Source organism: Thunnus maccoyii, chromosome 1 (assembly GCF_910596095.1).
Source record: "Thunnus maccoyii chromosome 1, fThuMac1.1, whole genome shotgun sequence".
Taxonomy (NCBI): domain Eukaryota; kingdom Metazoa; phylum Chordata; class Actinopteri; order Scombriformes; family Scombridae; genus Thunnus; species Thunnus maccoyii.
Window position 1 is genome coordinate 22,147,887 of NC_056533.1, and position 19,957 is coordinate 22,167,843.

At 38.4% G+C, this 19,957-nt stretch overlaps 1 protein-coding gene across 2 annotated transcripts in view; it reads left to right on the forward strand.

Moving 5' to 3' along the window:
- galnt18b (UDP-N-acetyl-alpha-D-galactosamine:polypeptide N-acetylgalactosaminyltransferase 18b) overlaps positions 1 to 11,505 on the forward strand; it is an 84,492-nt gene extending 72,987 nt beyond the window's left edge. For both annotated transcript variants that reach the window (XM_042418424.1, XM_042418433.1), the window contains exons 10-12: positions 3,711 to 3,806; positions 6,339 to 6,503; positions 10,793 to 11,505. In XM_042418424.1, coding sequence (XP_042274358.1) covers positions 3,711 to 3,806; positions 6,339 to 6,503; positions 10,793 to 10,939 — 408 coding nt within the window. In that variant the 3' untranslated portion in view covers positions 10,940 to 11,505. The remainder of the gene's footprint in view (positions 1 to 3,710; positions 3,807 to 6,338; positions 6,504 to 10,792) is intronic.
- The last annotated feature ends 8,452 nt before the right edge of the window (positions 11,506 to 19,957 follow it).

A 19,957-nucleotide genomic window follows, 5' to 3' on the forward strand; every position in this document is an offset into this window, starting at 1 on the left:
GCAAAGTAAATAACTGAACCCACATAACCAAATCAAAAGGGAGAGGAGCAAAGCCGCAACAGCAGAGTAGAGAGTCAGTCAGAGAGAGAGCTGTGCTGCAGCCAGGACTAATGCTGCATTTCATTTACCTCAGAAGTCAGAGCTGGGAATGACATTACACCCGAGGTGACCGCGTTCCAGTACAATAAGTCGGAAAACCATTAAAAAAAAAAAAAAAAAAACCATAGCAAATATTGCCATTGTTAACAATACCAGTTGATAACAACATATTACGTGGTATTTTGTACATACAAACACTGTAGTTACATGTCCACACATAGAAGTTGGACAGCACTGTGTGTATGATTGATTTAATGACACACAAATAAGACAGAAGTGCTAATAAACTGTTTATTACTACAGCTTTCACACTGTCGATGCGTGGAGCAGCCATCTTGTATTTTGAGGTTGGGGTTGGTGAGGTTCTTCCGACTTTACGAGTGGGAAATCCGACTTCAGGCGGTGTTCCAGTTGAAATTTACAAATGGGAACTCTGAAATTCTGACTTCCCAGTTCAAATGGAACGCACCATTAAATACCCTGGGAACACACTGGGGCCCTCAGGTGTTCCAGGTTAGCCAACGAGCACCTGCAGAGAGCAGACAGACAGGAGACTCACACAGCAACCGCAAGATGACAGCGGTCATCACAATACTTTCAGATAACAAACAAATTTCGAAGTCGAACTAAAGGATTAGTTTGACATTTCGGGAAACACACCTTTCGGTGCAGAGTTACATAAGACAATTGATGCATCTCTCATATCTGTGAGATAAAAATTAAGCTACAGCCAGCAGCTAGTTAGCTTAGCTCAGCACAAAGACTAAAAAACAGGGGGAAGCAGCTAGCCTGGCTCTGTCCGAAGGTAACAAAATCTGTCTATCAGCACCTTTTAAAGCTTACTAATTGGCACAGTATAGCTTGTTTATTTAATCCGTAAAAAAATTAAGTGTTAAAATGACAAATCGCAGATTTACACAGGGTTATGTGTCGGACAATTTCTTGGCTTCTCGTGGTCTCTCCACTGGTTGCCTGGCAACTGCTCCGAGCCAAGAGATAGTCCAGGACATAATCCCCCGTAATACCACGAATTGTCATTTTTACACTGTTTTGTATGGATGACTTTTTAAATACTGAGCTTTAGAGGTGTTTGTAGTAGATTTTGTTAAGGAATACATATGAGAGTGGTATCAATCTTCTCCTCTAACTCTGCTAGAAAGCGAATAAGTGTATTTCCTAAAATGTCAACGACACATCCATCCCTTCACAAAATTTCCAATTTTTCTTAAAAGAAATCCTGTTCTGTGGCTCTGTGAGAACAAATGTGATCCAGTATTCATTTTTCTTTATGTCTTCATCATAACATTTGGTTAGGTGAGTAAAGTGTGGTGAACTGGAGAATAGTTGTGCAACATGTTTTAATTTTAATGAACTTGCATTGAAGCTCACACCGACTAAATTCTTCATAGTAAAATATATACCCGATGGGGTCACAGGGTATCAAAAATTCATGTTAACAACTTCAGTCTGACTCACACTTTTACCTGATTAGGGTGAATATCTTCGTTAGTCTGGGCCTGTAAACACTGTCATATTATTGACATAATTGTAGGAATAACACTACACTTGAAATTAATATTATGCACTCGTAACGTTGATAGGGGCACCACCTCCATTAAGTAATTAACTAATTAGGAGGTAAAATAATTAAATGGAATTAATCAGTCTTATACCTGAAAGTCATGAACTCTGAATACAGCGACCCTCATCCTCTGATATAAAGGACTACAAATACAACAACTTGGTGATTAATCAAGATATTTATTATGAACTACTTAAGGAGTAGGGATAAATAGGGAAACACTAAGCATAATTACATATATACAATTAAAATGGGTAAATTAAATTAACAAGTTATTGCCGACAGGATGAATGAATTAATGAATGAATGTTATCAAAAACAAGACAAAAACACAATGAGGGGCAATTAACTCTAAGTAAAGCTCTTTGCATTAACTCAGAGACAGAAGCATGGTAGATAGTTTTCCTACTGTTTCCGTGGTGATGAAGGGCTAATGATGAAGAACTTCCCAGACAGCACTGAGCAAGGCGAAGCAGACTTGGAGATCCTCAGTTCGCCAGAGTGACAGTCAGATGAAAAAGCTGCTGCAGGTTCAGTGAAGCACTTTGGTTCACTGCTTCTCAGGAGGATGAATCCAGTCTCAGACTAGCTGAGGCCATGTAGCGGACACACACAGCAGGGAGGTGTCCCAGTCTCGGTGCGTTCAGTAGCAGACTGCTGAGTTGGATGCATGGAGCTCCACTCAGCAAAGCAGAGTGGAGCTAGACTAATCAGAAGAGTCCTTGGGAAAGTCTTTAAAAGTTTAACTACACGATAAAAATAGGAGATTACAAAAATAATATATATTCAAATGCAAATGGGTGTGACTTGGCTTGTGACTGAGGCATCTTTGCAGTCTTTTGCTTCTTAGTTGAGTCTCTTTCTGGAGCTTTCAGCTCTCAGCTGTAGGAAAAAAGAAGAGAAAGCCCAAAATGCATGGACAGCTATCACAGCTGATAAGGCTGAGAGAGAACAGAAGAAGTAGCAGAAGTCAGCAAGCCAGGAAAAAAAGCAGAAGAGCAACAGCCGCCTGACAAAGAGTTATAAACGTTTTTACAGTCTAGGAGGCGTATTTTGAGAGAAAGAGGATCCTTGGCACTCGTTTGAGGGACCACATTGATTACTAATTAATTCTTTTTTGTGGAGAGAAAACTGACCCTCAAATAAATGGGAATTATTTTATTCTTATAGAATATTTGAAGACTATACATGCTTGCAAATTGAATACTCACTCATTCTGTCGTCAGTGTTGACACTGATCATGGGAACAAGTGAGAAGCACTTAAAAATTTTAATATTGATTAACCAAATAAAATACAGAATAAAATTAATAAATCTTATTTTCCTATTCTGTAATTAAATCTATTAAGAAAGCATTATCCAAGCAATAGAACCACAGCTAAATGGTACATTTACACATAAAACACTTATATCAGATAAATCAAATGCAATAATATGTGTGACTTATAATTAATTAATGTTGAAGCAGAGTTTGAATCTCCATAATAAACTGACTAAATTGTTCTAAACACATCAAAAATTAAAATCGGTTAGATATGTCCAGATACATATTTTTACATATTTTTTAGTGGCATTTCTGACCAATTCAGACACTTAATGTGCATAAAAGAAAAAGAGAGGAGGAGAGGGACACTCAGAGAGGAATGTGGGCTTCCCTCAAATTTACGACTTAAGAGAAGTGAGTGAGTGGGGAATAGTTCATCCAGGTTGGAGCAGTCTGTTTGTATCTGAAAAGAGAAACAAAGTCGTTCATTTCCCAAACTGTTTTGTCCATTTTCTCTCGTGGCTGGTGGTAAGAAGTTTGGGTTTTTAGTTCTGTCCAATGTTTACTTGACATCCTTATGCCTTTAGGTCAGAGGTCATTGGGTCCGTGCACGTACACAGAAAGACTGTTAGGCCAAAAGGAATCATAATGTTTTTGAAAGAATTAAACTTTTCTTCTGTTCCTGAGTTCATTATCCTACACAATATGCATCTTTTGTGTCTTTGTGCATGTTTGTGACCATGTGTGTTTTTCTTTTTCTGTTAGCTGAAAAACTCTCTGAAGAATGATCTGTGTCTGGACCAGGGGCCTGACAATGACAACGTCCCCATCCTGTATCTCTGTCACGGGATGACGCCTCAGGTTAGAGCACCCTTGAGCCCCCTCTCTCTCTCTCTCTCTCTCTCTCTCTCTCTCTCTGCACCACTGTTTCATGCGGTGTGTGTCATATAGTGAGATTTAATATATCACCTCCATATTTTATCTTCATTTTGGGTTTTTCTTATTCAATAAAACCTGTTCGATCGTGAAGAAAAATAAATCACCTTTCCTGTGCTTTCAGATTGGATCAAACTCAGTAACTTTACCTCATAAAACAGGATCAGCTTTTCTATTTTTCCCTTTACTGCAACAGTCCTCTGTGTTTTTAAATACGTCTCCATTTTTCATACACCGTCATTTAGAGATAACTTGTCCCAACTGAATCCAGCTCAGAAAAAAATGCAACATTATTGATGAAACTATGTAAAATGTTATATTGTGATTAAGTTAGACTGCACCAGGTTTCTACAAAAGCTGAAATGAAAACTTGTTTCTGTGTCTAGCTTTCTTCAGTTTAATGTCATGCTTAAAAAATTTTTTACTTTCTTATTATCTCATTCACACAGACATTTAAAAGAGAAAAAATTTAACAGCTTGCTCTACTTTTTTGTGTCACATTCATCAGTCATTTCAGTAATGCTCTTTAAAGTGTACCTTTGGACTACTTGTTCAGATAATATCTCAGCACAAATAACAGGAAGTTTAAATGCCCTCAAATGTTAGCACAGCTTGATTATCATTTATTTTCTCCGGCCTCATCCAGCTCCTATCGATCCCGTCATCCTATTACGTCTGAGCAGATTGTTTTCAGAGATTGTTTAACCTTGCTGTGACAGTCGTAAACTTGTCTTATAGAGTGAAGCTTGATCTCACATTATCCTTCTCAAGTCAAATGAATCTATTGAACATGTTTCACACTCATTACCCCAGTATTGATATTTATACCACCGAGCAAATTAAAACTGATGTAGGAGAATGTTTTAATAAGAAATCTCGTGGTTTCCGTAATAAATTCAACAGAAATCATTTCACAATGTGTACAGCCTTTTCTCAGACCCAAATAACTTTAAAACTTGCAAATTATTAATTGTTATATGCTATAAATCTTCCATAAATCCAGGCACGACAAACAAAGGATTGAGAGTAGCGCCACATTTCTAATAAGATTACGGATCTCCTCGGCAAGACAAATCTAGTTTGCTCTATTTTTATGTTTCAGCGTTACATCATCGAGTGGAATTAGTCCCTGCTTTGCCTGTATGATTATACACACACATAAACAATTACAAATATTTGCTGTAATCAGTCAAAATGTGTCATAGTAAATGGCAACTTCTTTTCACTGATGCTTGCTTTTGGAGAGTTAGTCTGAATGCAGTACATCAACGTGCTAAAAGAAAATTGCACAGGCACACATGAAAGGACAAAGCTTACAATCCGACACACGGCTGACATTACAAGAGCGTGTTGTCAGCAAACATACAGTACAGCAGCACTTCAGCACAAGCAGGAGTAAAACATACCGACATAAACACTGCAACAATGAAAACCACAGTCACATACAGCCTGGCAGCCTGCACCGCTCCAAAAAAATGAGCAGCACTGACAAAATAAAAAATCACACTCATCAGACTGTTTAGCATCTTGTGTGAAGGAGGCAGTTTGGGCGTTATCAGACAAATAAGATTAGAGTAAGAGAAGGATAAGAGTAAAAGTAAGACAGGCAGCAGAATAACCAAACATGGACCTGATATTTATTCAATGAAAGAAAATATCTTGGGGTGATTTGACAGCTGATGGGGTTTGCTGAATGAGAGACAATCCTTCTTCAGCTCCTGAAATGTATAGAGTCCCTGTTAAATCTTTTCCCTTCTACTCAATTTTACTCTGATATAAATCTAACTCCCATGTCTTCTTCTTGTATCTCCAACAGTTCTACAAATGTAATCCTCCCTTATACTTTTGTTGTTAGTTTGTTTAAAACTGCATATTTCAGCAATTTCCCATCCTATTTCTATTTTTAACATCATGTACATCACTTGATTTATCACTCTGTATGAACTGCATCAAACTAAGACCACTGCTCTACCAATAAACTCTGAGAACTGCTGTAGATATAATCGACAAACTCACTCTCTCATCCTCAAACCGCTGAGCCTTTTTCCTTTTTGCATACAGAATGGGCCTTTCCTGCTTTATTCCTACAAATTTTCAGTTTTCAATCAGCTAAATATGGGCAAACAACTGCCCTTGAAAAAATAATTAGGAGGGATTCGATCAGAGACAATTATTTGGGTTTTCTCCCCAATCCTGAGTTAATAATTAGTTTCTTTTGTGTGTCCTGCCATGTCTTTCTTTGTCCTCCATTCAGTCAGTAAGCATACCTAGTGTATGTAAATCAACCTCATATATGTCTCTTTTCCACCCAAAGACAACCCAGGAGCAAGCCACATATATTTATAACCTGTATGACCATATGCAGCTCTGGAAGGGCCATTATCTAAATGTCAACCACTGCAATCTGAATGCACAGTGCAGTCACCACGTTCACCGCAGGATGTGTTGTTCTCACAGAATGTGTACTACACCAGTACTCAGCAGCTCCACATCGGGCTGCTCAGTCCCACCGTTGACGACGATGACAACAAGTGCCTGGTGGATGTGAACAGCAGACCACGCCTCATCGAGTGCAGCTATGCCGCAGACAAACGCATGAAGCTCCACTGGCTCTTCACTCAGGTGAAAACACAGGACACAGCTCATAACATACACATCACATGGTCAGGGGGAGCTATAGGTCAAAAAAACACAAAGTCAATACTAAGTTCTTAGTTTATATTCAGCCTCAGTTCAGGTAATTTATTTAATGTGACAGGAAAGCCAACTGTGGAGGTGGCTGTAAATCATGCAAGTGGTTTAATTTACTGTTTGACTGGAGTTCCCCACAATCCTGCATCTCATTTAAACATGAAGACTCATTGAAACTTAATGATTGTCTTTCTTCATTAGCGGCTGTATGCCTGCAAACTATTTTGCCAGAACACGCAGCAACCTCACAAAATGCCCCATGACAGTGGGTGGATTGGATTCCCTGCATGCTTTGATTTGAGCTCAAAATACCTCATATTGTTGTCTGCTATGCTGTCATTTCAGAGTTAATTATACATTTTTGTTCCTCTTTTATCGAAATATGTGTAAAATTTTAAATGTGCTTTGTGTTAGAGGCTTGTTATAACAAGTGCAATATTCTTTCAACCATGTTAAACAGGTGACTCCCTCTACGGTGTGTCAATGTGGCTTTTACAGCGTAATGGGCACCAAGTGTGAGAAGGTTTCATATGCTTGAACTCATATGTCACATATCCTCACCCTGAACTCTAAGTGGTTATTTTAGTTAACGTTGTATAATTTAGTAAGTAAGATAGAGACATATCAGCAAGGCTGGAGCATATCATGTCTCTGAAATATGGCATCAATTATTTACAGTTTTGACTGCACATGTGCCAAGTGTCAAGCTTAGACAGATATAGTGTAGATTACCTTGATGCAGCTGTGACAACTTTGGAGAGCACAACAGTGTACAAATTAGAGATATGGATCTTTTTTTTATCTTAATTCAAATGTTGCACCTTTCTGCACAAAGCCTGATTAACTGAAGATATCCTTTATCTCTACCCAGTGATTTATAAAACATTTGCTTGACTTCCTTCAGCTACTGAAACGGCCTCTCATTAACCACAAAAAAGTGATTCTGATAAAATTTGATTTGTGGAAGAAATTAAATATGTGCTCGCATGTACAGCTTAGTCAAGTGTCTTGGCAGGTGTTAGAAAGGCTGTCAAGAGATTCCTGATTGGAAAAGCAAACATGCTCAGTGGGTGGGACTGTATATTTTGGTTTGCTTATGTGTTTTGTGGGTACATGTGGGGGATTTTTTTGTAACAAATACCTATTGTTCTGTACTGTATGCTGACATACACATTTATCAACCAACAACTGGAGGACCAAGACGCTATCAGAATTTGTAAAATTCAAAGCTGTTTTTATCAGTACAAGTTCCAGATTTGAAGGGATTGTGGGTTTTATTGGTTACAACCCTAATCTCAGATTTGTTCAGCAGTTCATAAAGGTCTGGTGTTGTTCTGATCGACAGCTGTTTCTCCAGGTTGAAGAGACAATCAGAGATCAATCAGAGCTTTGTTGGCAGGATAAGAATGGGGATGTTGTCGTCTTCTACCAGAGCCAGAAAATAGCTATATCCATGAGAAATAGTGACAGAAAAATGACTACATGGTGGCAAGTATAGATGAGCTGTACAAGTTGTTATAAGTGGACTAACAAATTTATAACATTACAACAAAAAGAAAACATGAGCATCTCCAAGCAACCACTACTGCAGCTTCCATTTCAACTGAAAATGACACTGGCAGGACAGATACATCAATCGCTGCTGATTGGTTAGGGCAAAACAAAATAGAATAAACCCCAAAATAAAAACGCCTAATGATGTCAGGCTGTCACTGCAACAAAATGGCAATTCAGTCTGAAAATTAGGCTACTCTGCCAAGTTTGTCACATAACGTGGAGCTGCTCTGTCCTCTGAATGAAATAACCATTTGGCACAGCATTTGAGATTCTGCAGTCAACACCTAGACTGTAATGTCATTCTGAATTTGAAATATATTGTAGCGTCCTTCAGTAAGACAATGACGGGATGACACCTGGTTCACAAACAATTTATTTACCTTCAGTACGCAGGCTGCTGTGTCAGTCAGTTACATATCAATAAAAAGAGCGTCCTGGTGACACAAAAAAGGCAATCTTATTTTTTATTTTTTATACAGGTTTCCTACCTGAAAATTAACATAAAATATTTGTTGTATGGCCTTCCTCAGCAGATGGAGCTGCTCAGTTGTGATGGGAATGGTTTAGAATATAGAAATGTCATCATTTCAGTTGTTCACTCATTCACAGTTCAGATGAAAGTGAGTGTACCCAGAGTTTGGATTAAAAAAACACAGTATCTTACACAGATCTGGCTTTATAATACACTTTAATTTTTAAACACTTTAATTGCTCCACACACTGACCTTATGAATTGGCTCAAGACATCCCTACATACTGGTCCATAAATGCCCACTTCCATATAAATCTGTTATAAAAAAATGTCTGCTTGACCTCCAACAGACTAGACGTATCTGGAAATACAAAAAGAATAATTTGGGCCACATTCTATACAGCCTGTCTAATTCTTCAGTCTTTTTCTTCCCACTGCCCTCTGTATGGCTCTTATTGGAAAGAGCTCTCTCCTCACTGTTAAAGGCCTCGTCTTCAGTCACTTGCCCTTTGTCAGTGCTGACACTGTAATGAGAAAATCCTGCCTCATTTCATCAGGACATGCTGAAATATTTTCACTGTGCTGATGTGCTCACTCTTTTCAGATTCTGATGACAGCTGTCATATTAATGTTTGCAAATGGTTGGACTTTACTACCTTTTGCGCTAAAAGGTTTTGTTCTTCCTCCAGGCTCCACATTCCTCATCCTCTCATAATTTAAATATTTCTTGTCTTTTAAGTAATTGACTTTAAACTATATTGAAATGGCTCTGAAACTTGAATTGAGGTCTTCGTGACCTTTATGACTTTGTTTCAAGCTCTCTTCCACCTCAACACTAGATCTTTTGTCTCCAATCTGTCTGTCATATTTCTGTGTCTTGTTTTCCTCTTTTGAACAGTGGTGTTGGCTGGACTGTTAACCATCAGGGGCTGAGTCCAGATTCTTCTCCATCAAAGAACTTTTAGAAACGTACTTCTACATAGACTTTTTCTTACATGGGAGCGCTACAAATTGTTTAAAAAAGGTGAAAATTGGAGAAACAAGGGAGGGTTTGGATTTGATTTACCATATAATCTGCACATATTCCAACCACTTGAATGTCTCAAACCAAAATGAGCGTCATATCAGACACCTGCTACCATTAGTACTATGCCTACATGATGGAAAATCCTCAAAACCCATAATACAATGGCAATTTCACAAATGAGGGTTGAAAACGGCTAACTACTCAAAGTGACTGAGTAAACTTAATTATTTCATAATTTTAACCATAATTTCGTTGCAAAACTTGCCCCGGGTGTTATTGCTGTTTGTAGGACTACCAGACCGATAAAATATAACATTTTTTGGCTAAGACAAGATTAGGCTAGTTAGTGTCACTAACCAAGGGGAGGCACATCTAAGCTATCATTGCTAACGGTTTAGCTGGCTACAGTGCAATGCAAAGTACATTAGCTGTATGTAACTTATGCTCTGCTCATTTCATAAAAACAAGGTGCGTAAATGTCTCTCAATTGACTCATAGAGACATTTACACACCTTGTTTTCCTGGTTCAGTATTAGAGGATGTTTGTGCCACTGCTTCAGCTTCAACTCCTTTACCAGTAAAAAATCTTCATATATCCCTTTGTTCCTCACACTGACTGACTGTGTGAGCTAGCGTTTGTCATAGTGACCCCATCAAATGAAGAACTGACAGAAACCTGCCAGCCAATAATCACGAGTATTTCCTATAAACCCTCTCTGATTGGTCTCTGTTCTGTTCACTGAAGACACAAAATTACAACACCGCTGTCTTCTTTAGTGACAGCCTGCTCAAAGTAGAGAATTATTCGAGGCTAAAGAAAAAATCTTTGTTCAAAATCCTAGGCCAAGTGACACCCATGCTTTTGAGTCAATCTTTTCATCCAGTATATTCGCTCAAAATCTTTGCCCTGCTAGGAACAAAAGTGAATGATTTCTTTGGCAATTGCATTGTTGTGCCTTGAAACCATGTTGATGTTATCTGGTGGGCGCAATGTAGATGGTAGTGTGAATCAGCCAAAACACCCAAAGCTTATGGCGCATCAGCAGCTCACATCCATATCCATTCACAGCAGTGTGGGTTTAAAGGAAGCAAGTTATATTGTGCACACAAATTGTTCTTCTGGAGCGCAGCACAATTTTAACCGGCCTGCTTTTATCTTTTCAGGGAGGATCCATTCAGAACAGGAAATCAAAGAGATGCCTAGAGCTGGTAGCAAGCAGTGACAATGAGTTCGGCTACCAACTGGCTCTGCAGAAATGCACCGGACAGAAATGGTTCATCACAAACGTGCTGTTTAGCAGTTCCTTATGATTGTCTGCTGAAAGGAGCACTGGAGCGAATAGCACACCGGACTTGATGGAGTTGCTTCTTTTGTGTGCACATGTGTATGCGCGTGTGTGTGCGTAGAGTGTGTCTGTGTGTGTAAGAATACAATACAGGAGTCAGAGAGGATGAGCGATGCATGGTTGAACATGTTCATTTTGAGCACCACAGAGTCCTCTGATGAGCAGTCGACATCACATCGTAAATGTTAAACATTTTATTTTGCCTACAGGATCAGCCATAGTTGGCGGATATTTTGCATTGCCAGATTTGCCAAGGTAGTATATTTAGTATATTTTGTGGTAAATACAGTACAGTCAGATTTTCGTTGACTTAAAAGATGTAATGGGTCCAATATGTTTTTCTACTTTGTTCATAATTGCTACTGTGTAGCATGCTTTCTGAACCTGTCCCTGCTATAATTATTTAATTTAGTGTCTCAGGTTTGTAGGTTTATTATGCGATTCAGCTGTACAGTTGTGGGAAAATGTTGGAATAAATCTGAAAATTATAGATTATTTTCTAAATGTACATATCCCAAATATTTGTAATATATAACAGTAAAATAACTGATGTAAACTATTGATTGCAAGTGTCCTTTTTCATGTGTTATTTAAGGCACAATCTGTGATTCAAATCTTAACAAAAGAGTCGCCTCATCATTGAAATTGCAGGACTGGAAGAACATCTTCACCAATTTGACAACACATATGCAGCATAATAAAACATTCTGCATATAAAAAACTCCACCAAAAACAGAAACACATTTAAAAATTCAGACAGCACAGCCAAAAACAAACAAATACAGAAACGCTGCAGGTTTCACAGCACAGAGTAAAATTAAAAATAAAATTGATAAACACAACTGGGCAATCAAGTTGTAGCTATGATTTGTGGCTCATGGAGTTAACTTGTGATGCAGGCTGTTAGCCAGGACATCATACTGTACACAATAGAAGTCTGCAATAATATATGAATAATGAAATCAGAATGTTTAACAAAATAATCTTAATTTTAAAATTGTGTTAGTTAAAGGGGCTGATTTTACACACCAAAGTATGTTTACAGGTTTTGGGGTGCACTACTGCATATGTGAAAAAAGGTGTATAAAGCTTTCTGTGGCTCCAGGGGGAACTGTGTGCTGTCTAGCCTCAATTGATGTCACTTGAGGCAACATTAGTTAGGGTCTGAAGACTTCAAACTTTGAAAATGAAAAAAATCTGGAGGTGTGGGGTTAGAAAGAGGTGAGGTTACCAGACCTCTGTAGCTCCTTATCTGTAGTTGGTCCTTATCGCTAGTGGCTATGTTAGCAACTACTAGCATAAGACATGCAAGTCGAGTGAATCAAATCAGAGTTACATTGTGGGTAAGGTAGGCACCAGGTTTTGACAAGGAAGAGGAATGCATGGAGTTTTTAAAAAGATATCTGGTTCTGTTCACCTTTTTTTTTTAAGCTATCCATTTTGAGTCCGACAAACGTACAGAAGTGCAAAAACTTGTGGAGTACCCCTTTAAGTACATGTTTCTTTATTTGTGTTTTTTTTCTTATGCTGCATGTGTTGTGTCAAATTGGTTTGTCAAATGTTTTCCCCATTTGTATGTTTTCTTTTGCCGCAGTGTGTTGTGCTCTGAAGGCCACCGCAGATTTGACCTTTACAAAGGAACCTTGTATTGAACAATGTAAACAGATGCACACACACGGCATTCAGAAAGCAAAGAGTCATGGAAGTGATGTAGTCAGTTTGTAATGACAAATGCAGTGGCAGAAGCTGAGAAACAGGACTGCTCTCTGATATGTCTGTTGTGTGCACCTGGGGAGGAGACAAGTGGCACAGTCTGTTTTCAACACGCCAGTCCTCATTACCATCCACATTCAAGCAGAGCTCGGCAAACCATGGCATTAAATATACATGGAAACCCACTTTCATCAAAGGGACCTCCCTCACTAACACATCTTAATATATGCAATAAGAGTGCCTCTGTATGCACAAACTTTTGAATGAGAGAAATTCAACAAAACCATATTCCCATGCTCATCACTTACATCCTCTTCTAGTTGACCTCTTATCCCAATTCCCTGCTGGTATACTTTCCAAATCATATTCTCAGCTTTAAAATTACATAGAGACTCTGTGTATGTACATTTGCTCAATATTTTATTATCATACATACATTTATCACCCTTGTTGATTTAGCACAAAATCTTGTGCCACAAAATGACTTGAGGAGTTTTTTTTAGGTTGGCACCGAGTGCACTGCGGAGAATTTAATTCCCTGTAAATCTGGAGTAGAAGACACATCCAACTGTACCCCACAGTGATGGAGCTGTGGAGCTGCCTCTGTCTGAGCATGACTCACATACCATATCTCAGAAAAGTGCTGGCCTGATTTTGATAACATGTCTGTCTTCCCTTTGAGATCAAACATTTGCAAAATTACAGTCATTTGAGTTGCTGTGGGAATTAAATGCCGACTTTTAACAGGTACATCTCCTGCCTTTCTGGAGCAACTGTCATGAAAATTGTATTCATATGAGCAATTTGTCACAGGAGACAGGTTTTTAATGGAAACTGTTTCTTCAATTAACTTTCCAGAAATATACTGATCTGATTTCGCTTTGTGTATAATGGAAATTTGAAATAACTACTTGGACTAAAAGGGCACCGTATTACTTGTGGGAAAAATGATGTTTTCTGTTGATTAAAATGACTCCCTGTGTGAAAACATGTGCAGGAAAAATGTTACACATTGATTCTCAACAGGTTTGTGGTTGTCCTTTTCATTATTATTGTTACTTAGCTACACTAGGTGCAGTCCATCAGTGGGACTTTATGTTTTAGTCTAAACATGCTGTTGACACATTTAGTTTAAGTGTAGGATAGTTGTATGTACCTCAGGCAAAGCTTTAGATTACAGTACACAGATTACACTGTAATTATTTAGGATATTTGGGATAATAAAAAAAACACTCATACCTATAGAAAAAATATGTAAGTACAGAGGAAGAAGACAAGATGTTGATTAATAAAAGGTTAAGAACTGTGTACATATTTCACTGTTATGTGTAAAAGTATTTTTTTATTACTTAATACTGATTCAATAATTACAGGGTATTGTAACTGGGGAATAAGACAGGAAAATGATAAATCAGGATAATGGTGCAGATATATTATTGTGATTTACTTCAAAATTATGACTTGATTTTAAACTGTTCAACTCAGGGAAATTACATAGTAAAAAGTTTTTTTACAGAGTAATTCATTCATATGTTGTACGTTGGGCACAAAACACTTAGCCTCAGTCTGGGATGAAGTGTTTACCTTTACAGCTATAGCCTTAAAATAGTTGTGTATGTTTTTAAAGGATATGGCTGTTAGGTGGACCCACATGCAGGAGACCGCAGGCAGAGCGAGGCTGAAGAATAATGTCTTTATTATAGGCTCCTGCAGGCAAAAAACAAAGCTGGCTGATCAAAGAAAACAGAATACAGAAGAAGACTGAACAAACAGAACAGAGGAGCCAAAAAACCTGAACTGAAAACCAGGACTTTAGTAGAAACTAAACCGACAAGGGGATGAGGTGCAGGTGGAACAGGAGAACAGGAAAAGAGCTGATTGGCTGAGGAGGAGCAGGGCAGGGCTGATGAGGCTGATACAGAGCAGGTGTGTAGATGAGCAAAGGAAGGAAACACAGAGCAAACAGAAAACCAAAAACCCAGAAAACACAATAAGTAGGTTCAAGAAAGCCTTAAATGCCTGAAGGCCAAATGCAAACAAAAAAAACACACTGCTACAGAGCTAAGTGAGCTGCAAGATAATCTGAGAGACATGTAACTCAGCGTCCAAAACACAGATCTGTTCCATTATCCAAAAAGTGATGCATAACTACTTGGAATGTGAATTGGTTGAAAGCACTAAACCTGACAGCTCAGTGAAACCAGCCTGAAACACATTCACAAAACAATCTGGTAACTTAACAAACACTCTCATACTAAACCAGGTGAAAGTAATTCAGCTTTCACTACTGTTTGCTCTTCCAATAGCACATGTATTATGAACTAGGCAGTTAAATGACTGGACAAAGGTTCACTGCGACGAGCAACAGTATCTCAAGTGGTCCTTAAATATAATCTGGAATTTATCTGTCCCTCTCCCATTCAGTCCAGTTCAACAAACAGGGAAAAAGTCTAAGGGCATCTGGTGGACTGGTATAGGGACATAGAAGAACGAGACTAGGACGGAACCATAACAATGGCTGATGATTTCTATATTTTTCTTGTCGTCAACAAACACCGTTGCACTAGCTGACATGTTACTTTGCCTCAAAGATTATGGTCACATTAGTTTGATCACATTTTCAGTCTCCGGGGAGTAGATCTGTATAAAGCAGACACCACTGCGCTTGCAATTTCATTTGTGCTTCGCTAGCTTGTTGTGCTTCATATCACAACCTTTTTTTATTGTGCTAAATTGTGAATTTCATGAAGAAAATGTTGAAAGAGAATTGCTGTTATTAGTTTCTGGAGCTGTTTTTAAAGAAACTAATGTGATCATAATCTTCATGGTGAAGGAACATGTCACCCAGTGCAGCGGGGTGGCTCACTGACGTGTTTTTAATAGTTTTTGGACAACAGGGGGCTACGGCACAAAGGAATAAATATATCAGCCTTTGGATACACACACAATACTTGTAAGTAGGATCAATTCATTGTTGGTTTGGCTCTGCACATGAGATTTGTTGACAATAAGAAAAATATAGAAAATCACCAGCCATAGCCTTTAAGATGATGATAAAATATTGGGGAACAGTCATGTAGTTTTGGGATCTAATGTTGGTTCCACCTGACGATTTCAACTGATTTTGACTGGCTCCTTTTCATGATATAACTATTGTTAAAGGACATACAGACTAAGACTGTTGGTCTCCTCCTTGTCTGTGCACTGTAATAATTAAATATGTGCTAAAACAATTTACTTATTTAGGGTGGAATTTATTTCTAGGTTCCCTCTAAAGGTAAATTTGTTACCCCCTTTTTCCCTGTACGTCTCTCCTAGTACACCAGTACCAATATTTAATTGGTACCCCATACGTACCAAATATTAACACTGTAATAAAGCACACTCTCTCTCTTTCTCTGTGTCTCTCTCTAACTTTATAATTCATATTTTTGCCTCTTGTGGGAGAAGGCTCTAAGAGGCAACGTATCAAGTCTTGTCATTATTTTCTGCCCCTGGCGCGGAGACATAAAACATTGAGGAATATATTCCTGGCAGAAGACGCGGTGTGATCAGGGGAATCAGCTGAGTTTTGAATACCATATGGCAAAAGGAAGGAGCTTGTCAGAAGTAAGAGTATCTGAACGCCCCTCAGGATCCAGGTTTTCTCTGTTCCTTCTCCTGCAGGTGAGCCACATGTAGCTGAGGGGAGGCTGTCAGTACCACAGGGCAAATGGGACAACACACACAGAGAGAAATAGAAGCTATGAATAGTCTAAGTATCTACTTCTCTGTGAGTGAAAATAAACATCAACCCTGCCAAAGATGAAATGACTCTTCACTTACAATCTACAGCGAGCCAACAGTGTTAGAGGGAATGTTTAAGCAGAAAAACAGATTTACCAGAACAATGCGTGTGGGTGTGAAATTTGTATTCACCGCGCAGCCAAAATGCTTCACATGTGGATAAATGTCACTGTTAATTGTTTTCTGTGAGAGCGAATCCGAGTTGTAACTGCGTTGCCATGGCTACAAGTCCTAAACTGCATATTCTCAGATATCCACAGGCATCGGACCATAGGTGAGTATATTAACTGAAAAGCCCTGACGGAATGTAATTGCCCACAGATGCAGATGTAACTTTAATCTTTGCCCTTTTTAAGTCATGCTTGAATGCTTTGACCTATACTGACGAACCGGCTGACGAGTGTATTTCTTCTTGTGTATATCTGTTCACAATGTATGAGAAGTAAAAGAGCGTAATGGTGAATGAAGGATCAGCTCCAGTGGAAATAAAATTCTCCAAATAGGAGGAGAAAGTGGAGAAAGAAGCCTTGAGTCACAATGAAAAGACTGAATGTGATCCAGGAGATTTTCACGGGTACACAGGTTAAAAAGCTACAGGTGCTGATACTGAAGTGTAAATGTATTCCCAGAGGATTTAAACATTTCACAATTCCAGAATAATTCCAAATATGATCACTTAAAATTAGATTATATTAGATTTTTTTTTTTAGATATATTAGATACAATCTGTGATTTGATGCGATAAATGTAGCACACTTACATTCATTGTATTGTACTCAAGGATGTAGCAGGTCTGGTTTTAACTTTTGTGGGGACTTTTTTTTGTTAGATGGCCAAAATAATTGTGTATGTGCACTTGCTCTCTATCACTCTCTTCTCTTTCACAAGCACATGTGCACACACACATACACACACACACATAAAGAGCCTGATTCTGCTGAATGTTAACTTTACTGAATATGCATTTGCTTACTCGCCTGAAACTGGACTTGTATCATGAATTTTTCTCTGATTTTTACATTCTATTTTATTGATAGACTACTTAACTATAAATCTGAGACTAAAAATATTATTTAAAATGAACCTATCATAGACTATCACAATAAATGTGTAGAAACCTGTAGGTAATGTGCTGCAAACCCCATCTGAGATTCTGGGTGACACAACCCAAGAGTTTCATGACAGAGCTCACCTGAGTGGCTACAGCTAAACTGTCTGTGTCTCTCTGTGCTGCTCAGGCTGCTGCTGACAGGATTTTCATAATGAAATGATGCCTGAATGTCACAAACAGATCAGTTGGACAAACTGCAGCTAATTTAGCTTATAAATTATGTTCATGTCTTAATGACACATATGCAATAATAACTCTGCTCTTGATCTACTCATGGAAAAGGGGAGAGATGGCATTAAATGGTAAATATGTCTCCCAGTAATGATTAATGTTTGGATTGATTACAGAACATTATTATTATTATTAGAACTTATTAACTAAACAGTCTTAATTTATTTTTGTGAGAAATTTTCACCAACAGTAATAAAGTTGTTTAATTAAACAGTATGTCTGAGCAACAATCATAAATTAGCTAATAACACCTAACGCCTGGAATTAAAAATATCAAATGATCTTAGTTTTGTCCAATAAAGTTGTTTTCAATTCTGTGACATTTGGAACATTTAAACTATCAACACTAACAGCTTCAGATTCTCCACGGTTGGTACTAGATTGGAGCAGCTGGAGGGATGATTTGTGAAATTCTCACAAGATTTTAACCCCAACCTTGTGAGAGTTTGTCCCTCCTGCTGACCCAACCTAGAATTTATTATTCTCCACCTCACTGACTCCACTACTACTGCTGCTGCTGCTGCCGCTGCTGCTGCCAGCTGCTGCTAGTCAACAATGCATACAGCTTGAGGGTTGTCAGACCATCAGGTCAAGTATCCCCCATATCCTGCTCTTTCACTATTTATCATAATAGCACACTTTTTTGCAGAAAACACAAACCTGGCAACTCTGCAGAGATCTTACCGTTAACATTATGTGGAGTTAAAGCGGCTAGATTATTTGAGATCAGTGACTGCGCTCACTTAGGAGACAGGAAGTGTATACCATTTCATACCATTGGCACAGCTTATAGTGCATCTTCTTTTCTTATAGAGCATCTCTGCCCGAGCCACCACAACAGCAATGGCAGAGATTTTGAACCAGGCTGAAAGCTGCTGTAAGTTTCACTGTAAGATTGTTAATATGTCGCTTTATTATGTTTAAATATTTTTTCAGATGAAAGAGAAAGTAATCATTTAGATTCCCAATATGTGGTCAGTTTATCAAAATAATGTCTATTTGGAAATTTGTGCTGATGTTGTCGAGGGATGCTGCTGCTGCAGCCACTGGCCAGGTGAGACAGCTGGTCATCTCGGCGGACTGTGCTTTCTGGTGGTATGCTGCAATGTTTGGTGCAGGTGGTCAAATCCTACATATTGCACTTTTAAGTAAGTGAGAGGATGTAGACTTTGTGACATTTTATCCATTACAATGTAGCTGCGTTTTGACAGTGATGGATGAGGTTCCATGAGCAAGCCTATAAATCAGATTAAACAGTAAAAATGGGTATTGACTGTATTATCTGCAGTCTTCTTTAGGTTAAATCTGTCTGCCTCTGTAGAAAGTCTTTGTGAGTGTTATTTCTCTTTTGAGGCAGGCATCAACTGTCACTGAATCAAACACTGATCGCAATCTTTACTTAGTGTGAATAAAAGCTGAGTCAAACCTGCTGAATACATTATGCTGAATGAATCCACCCCTGCTGGTGATGCAAGAATGTGTGCTTCTCAAACTTTGGATAAGTGACAGAACGAGACTGTAATTCATGATTTGACATCCCCTTCACCTATTTCTCCTCAATCAAGTCCTTGTTTTGGATGTTGGAAATCTATTCAATTATACTGTACAGTATGTTATGCTACATTAAGTTATAATTGCTGCTAAATGCATCCACCTAGACTTCATAATACACCAAGCGGAAACTTCCACGGCTTGAGGCTGAAGTCAATGCAGAAGTACAGAACCTTGAAGTGCAATGCCACCGACGTCCTGGCTAAAATTCAAAAAGTGTCAACTTACCTCTAGAAATACTGAGTCAATTATTTTTTTCAACAAGTCATTCTGGTCTCAATCGCTAGATTAAAGCCCTCTAATAAGTGTGCTGGTGGTCATTTTGGAAATTATTGCTCCATTAATAAGATTTGAAGACTTAAAATAGCTTTGATGTCTGCTGTGTGATAGACAGTTCATTCACCTGCTGCTCAGACTCCTGTTGCAATATTTTGGGTAAGTTTGGTAAGTTTAAATTTAGCTTTATTTAACATTAGTCCAAGTGTGCACAGTTCATTGTTCCCAGTAAGCTAGCTCTTTGCTTTGGTCCGAGGTAGTGGGGTGTGTTTCCAGAGCGTCAAAGGAAACCCCCCACAATCCTTATTTGGAAAG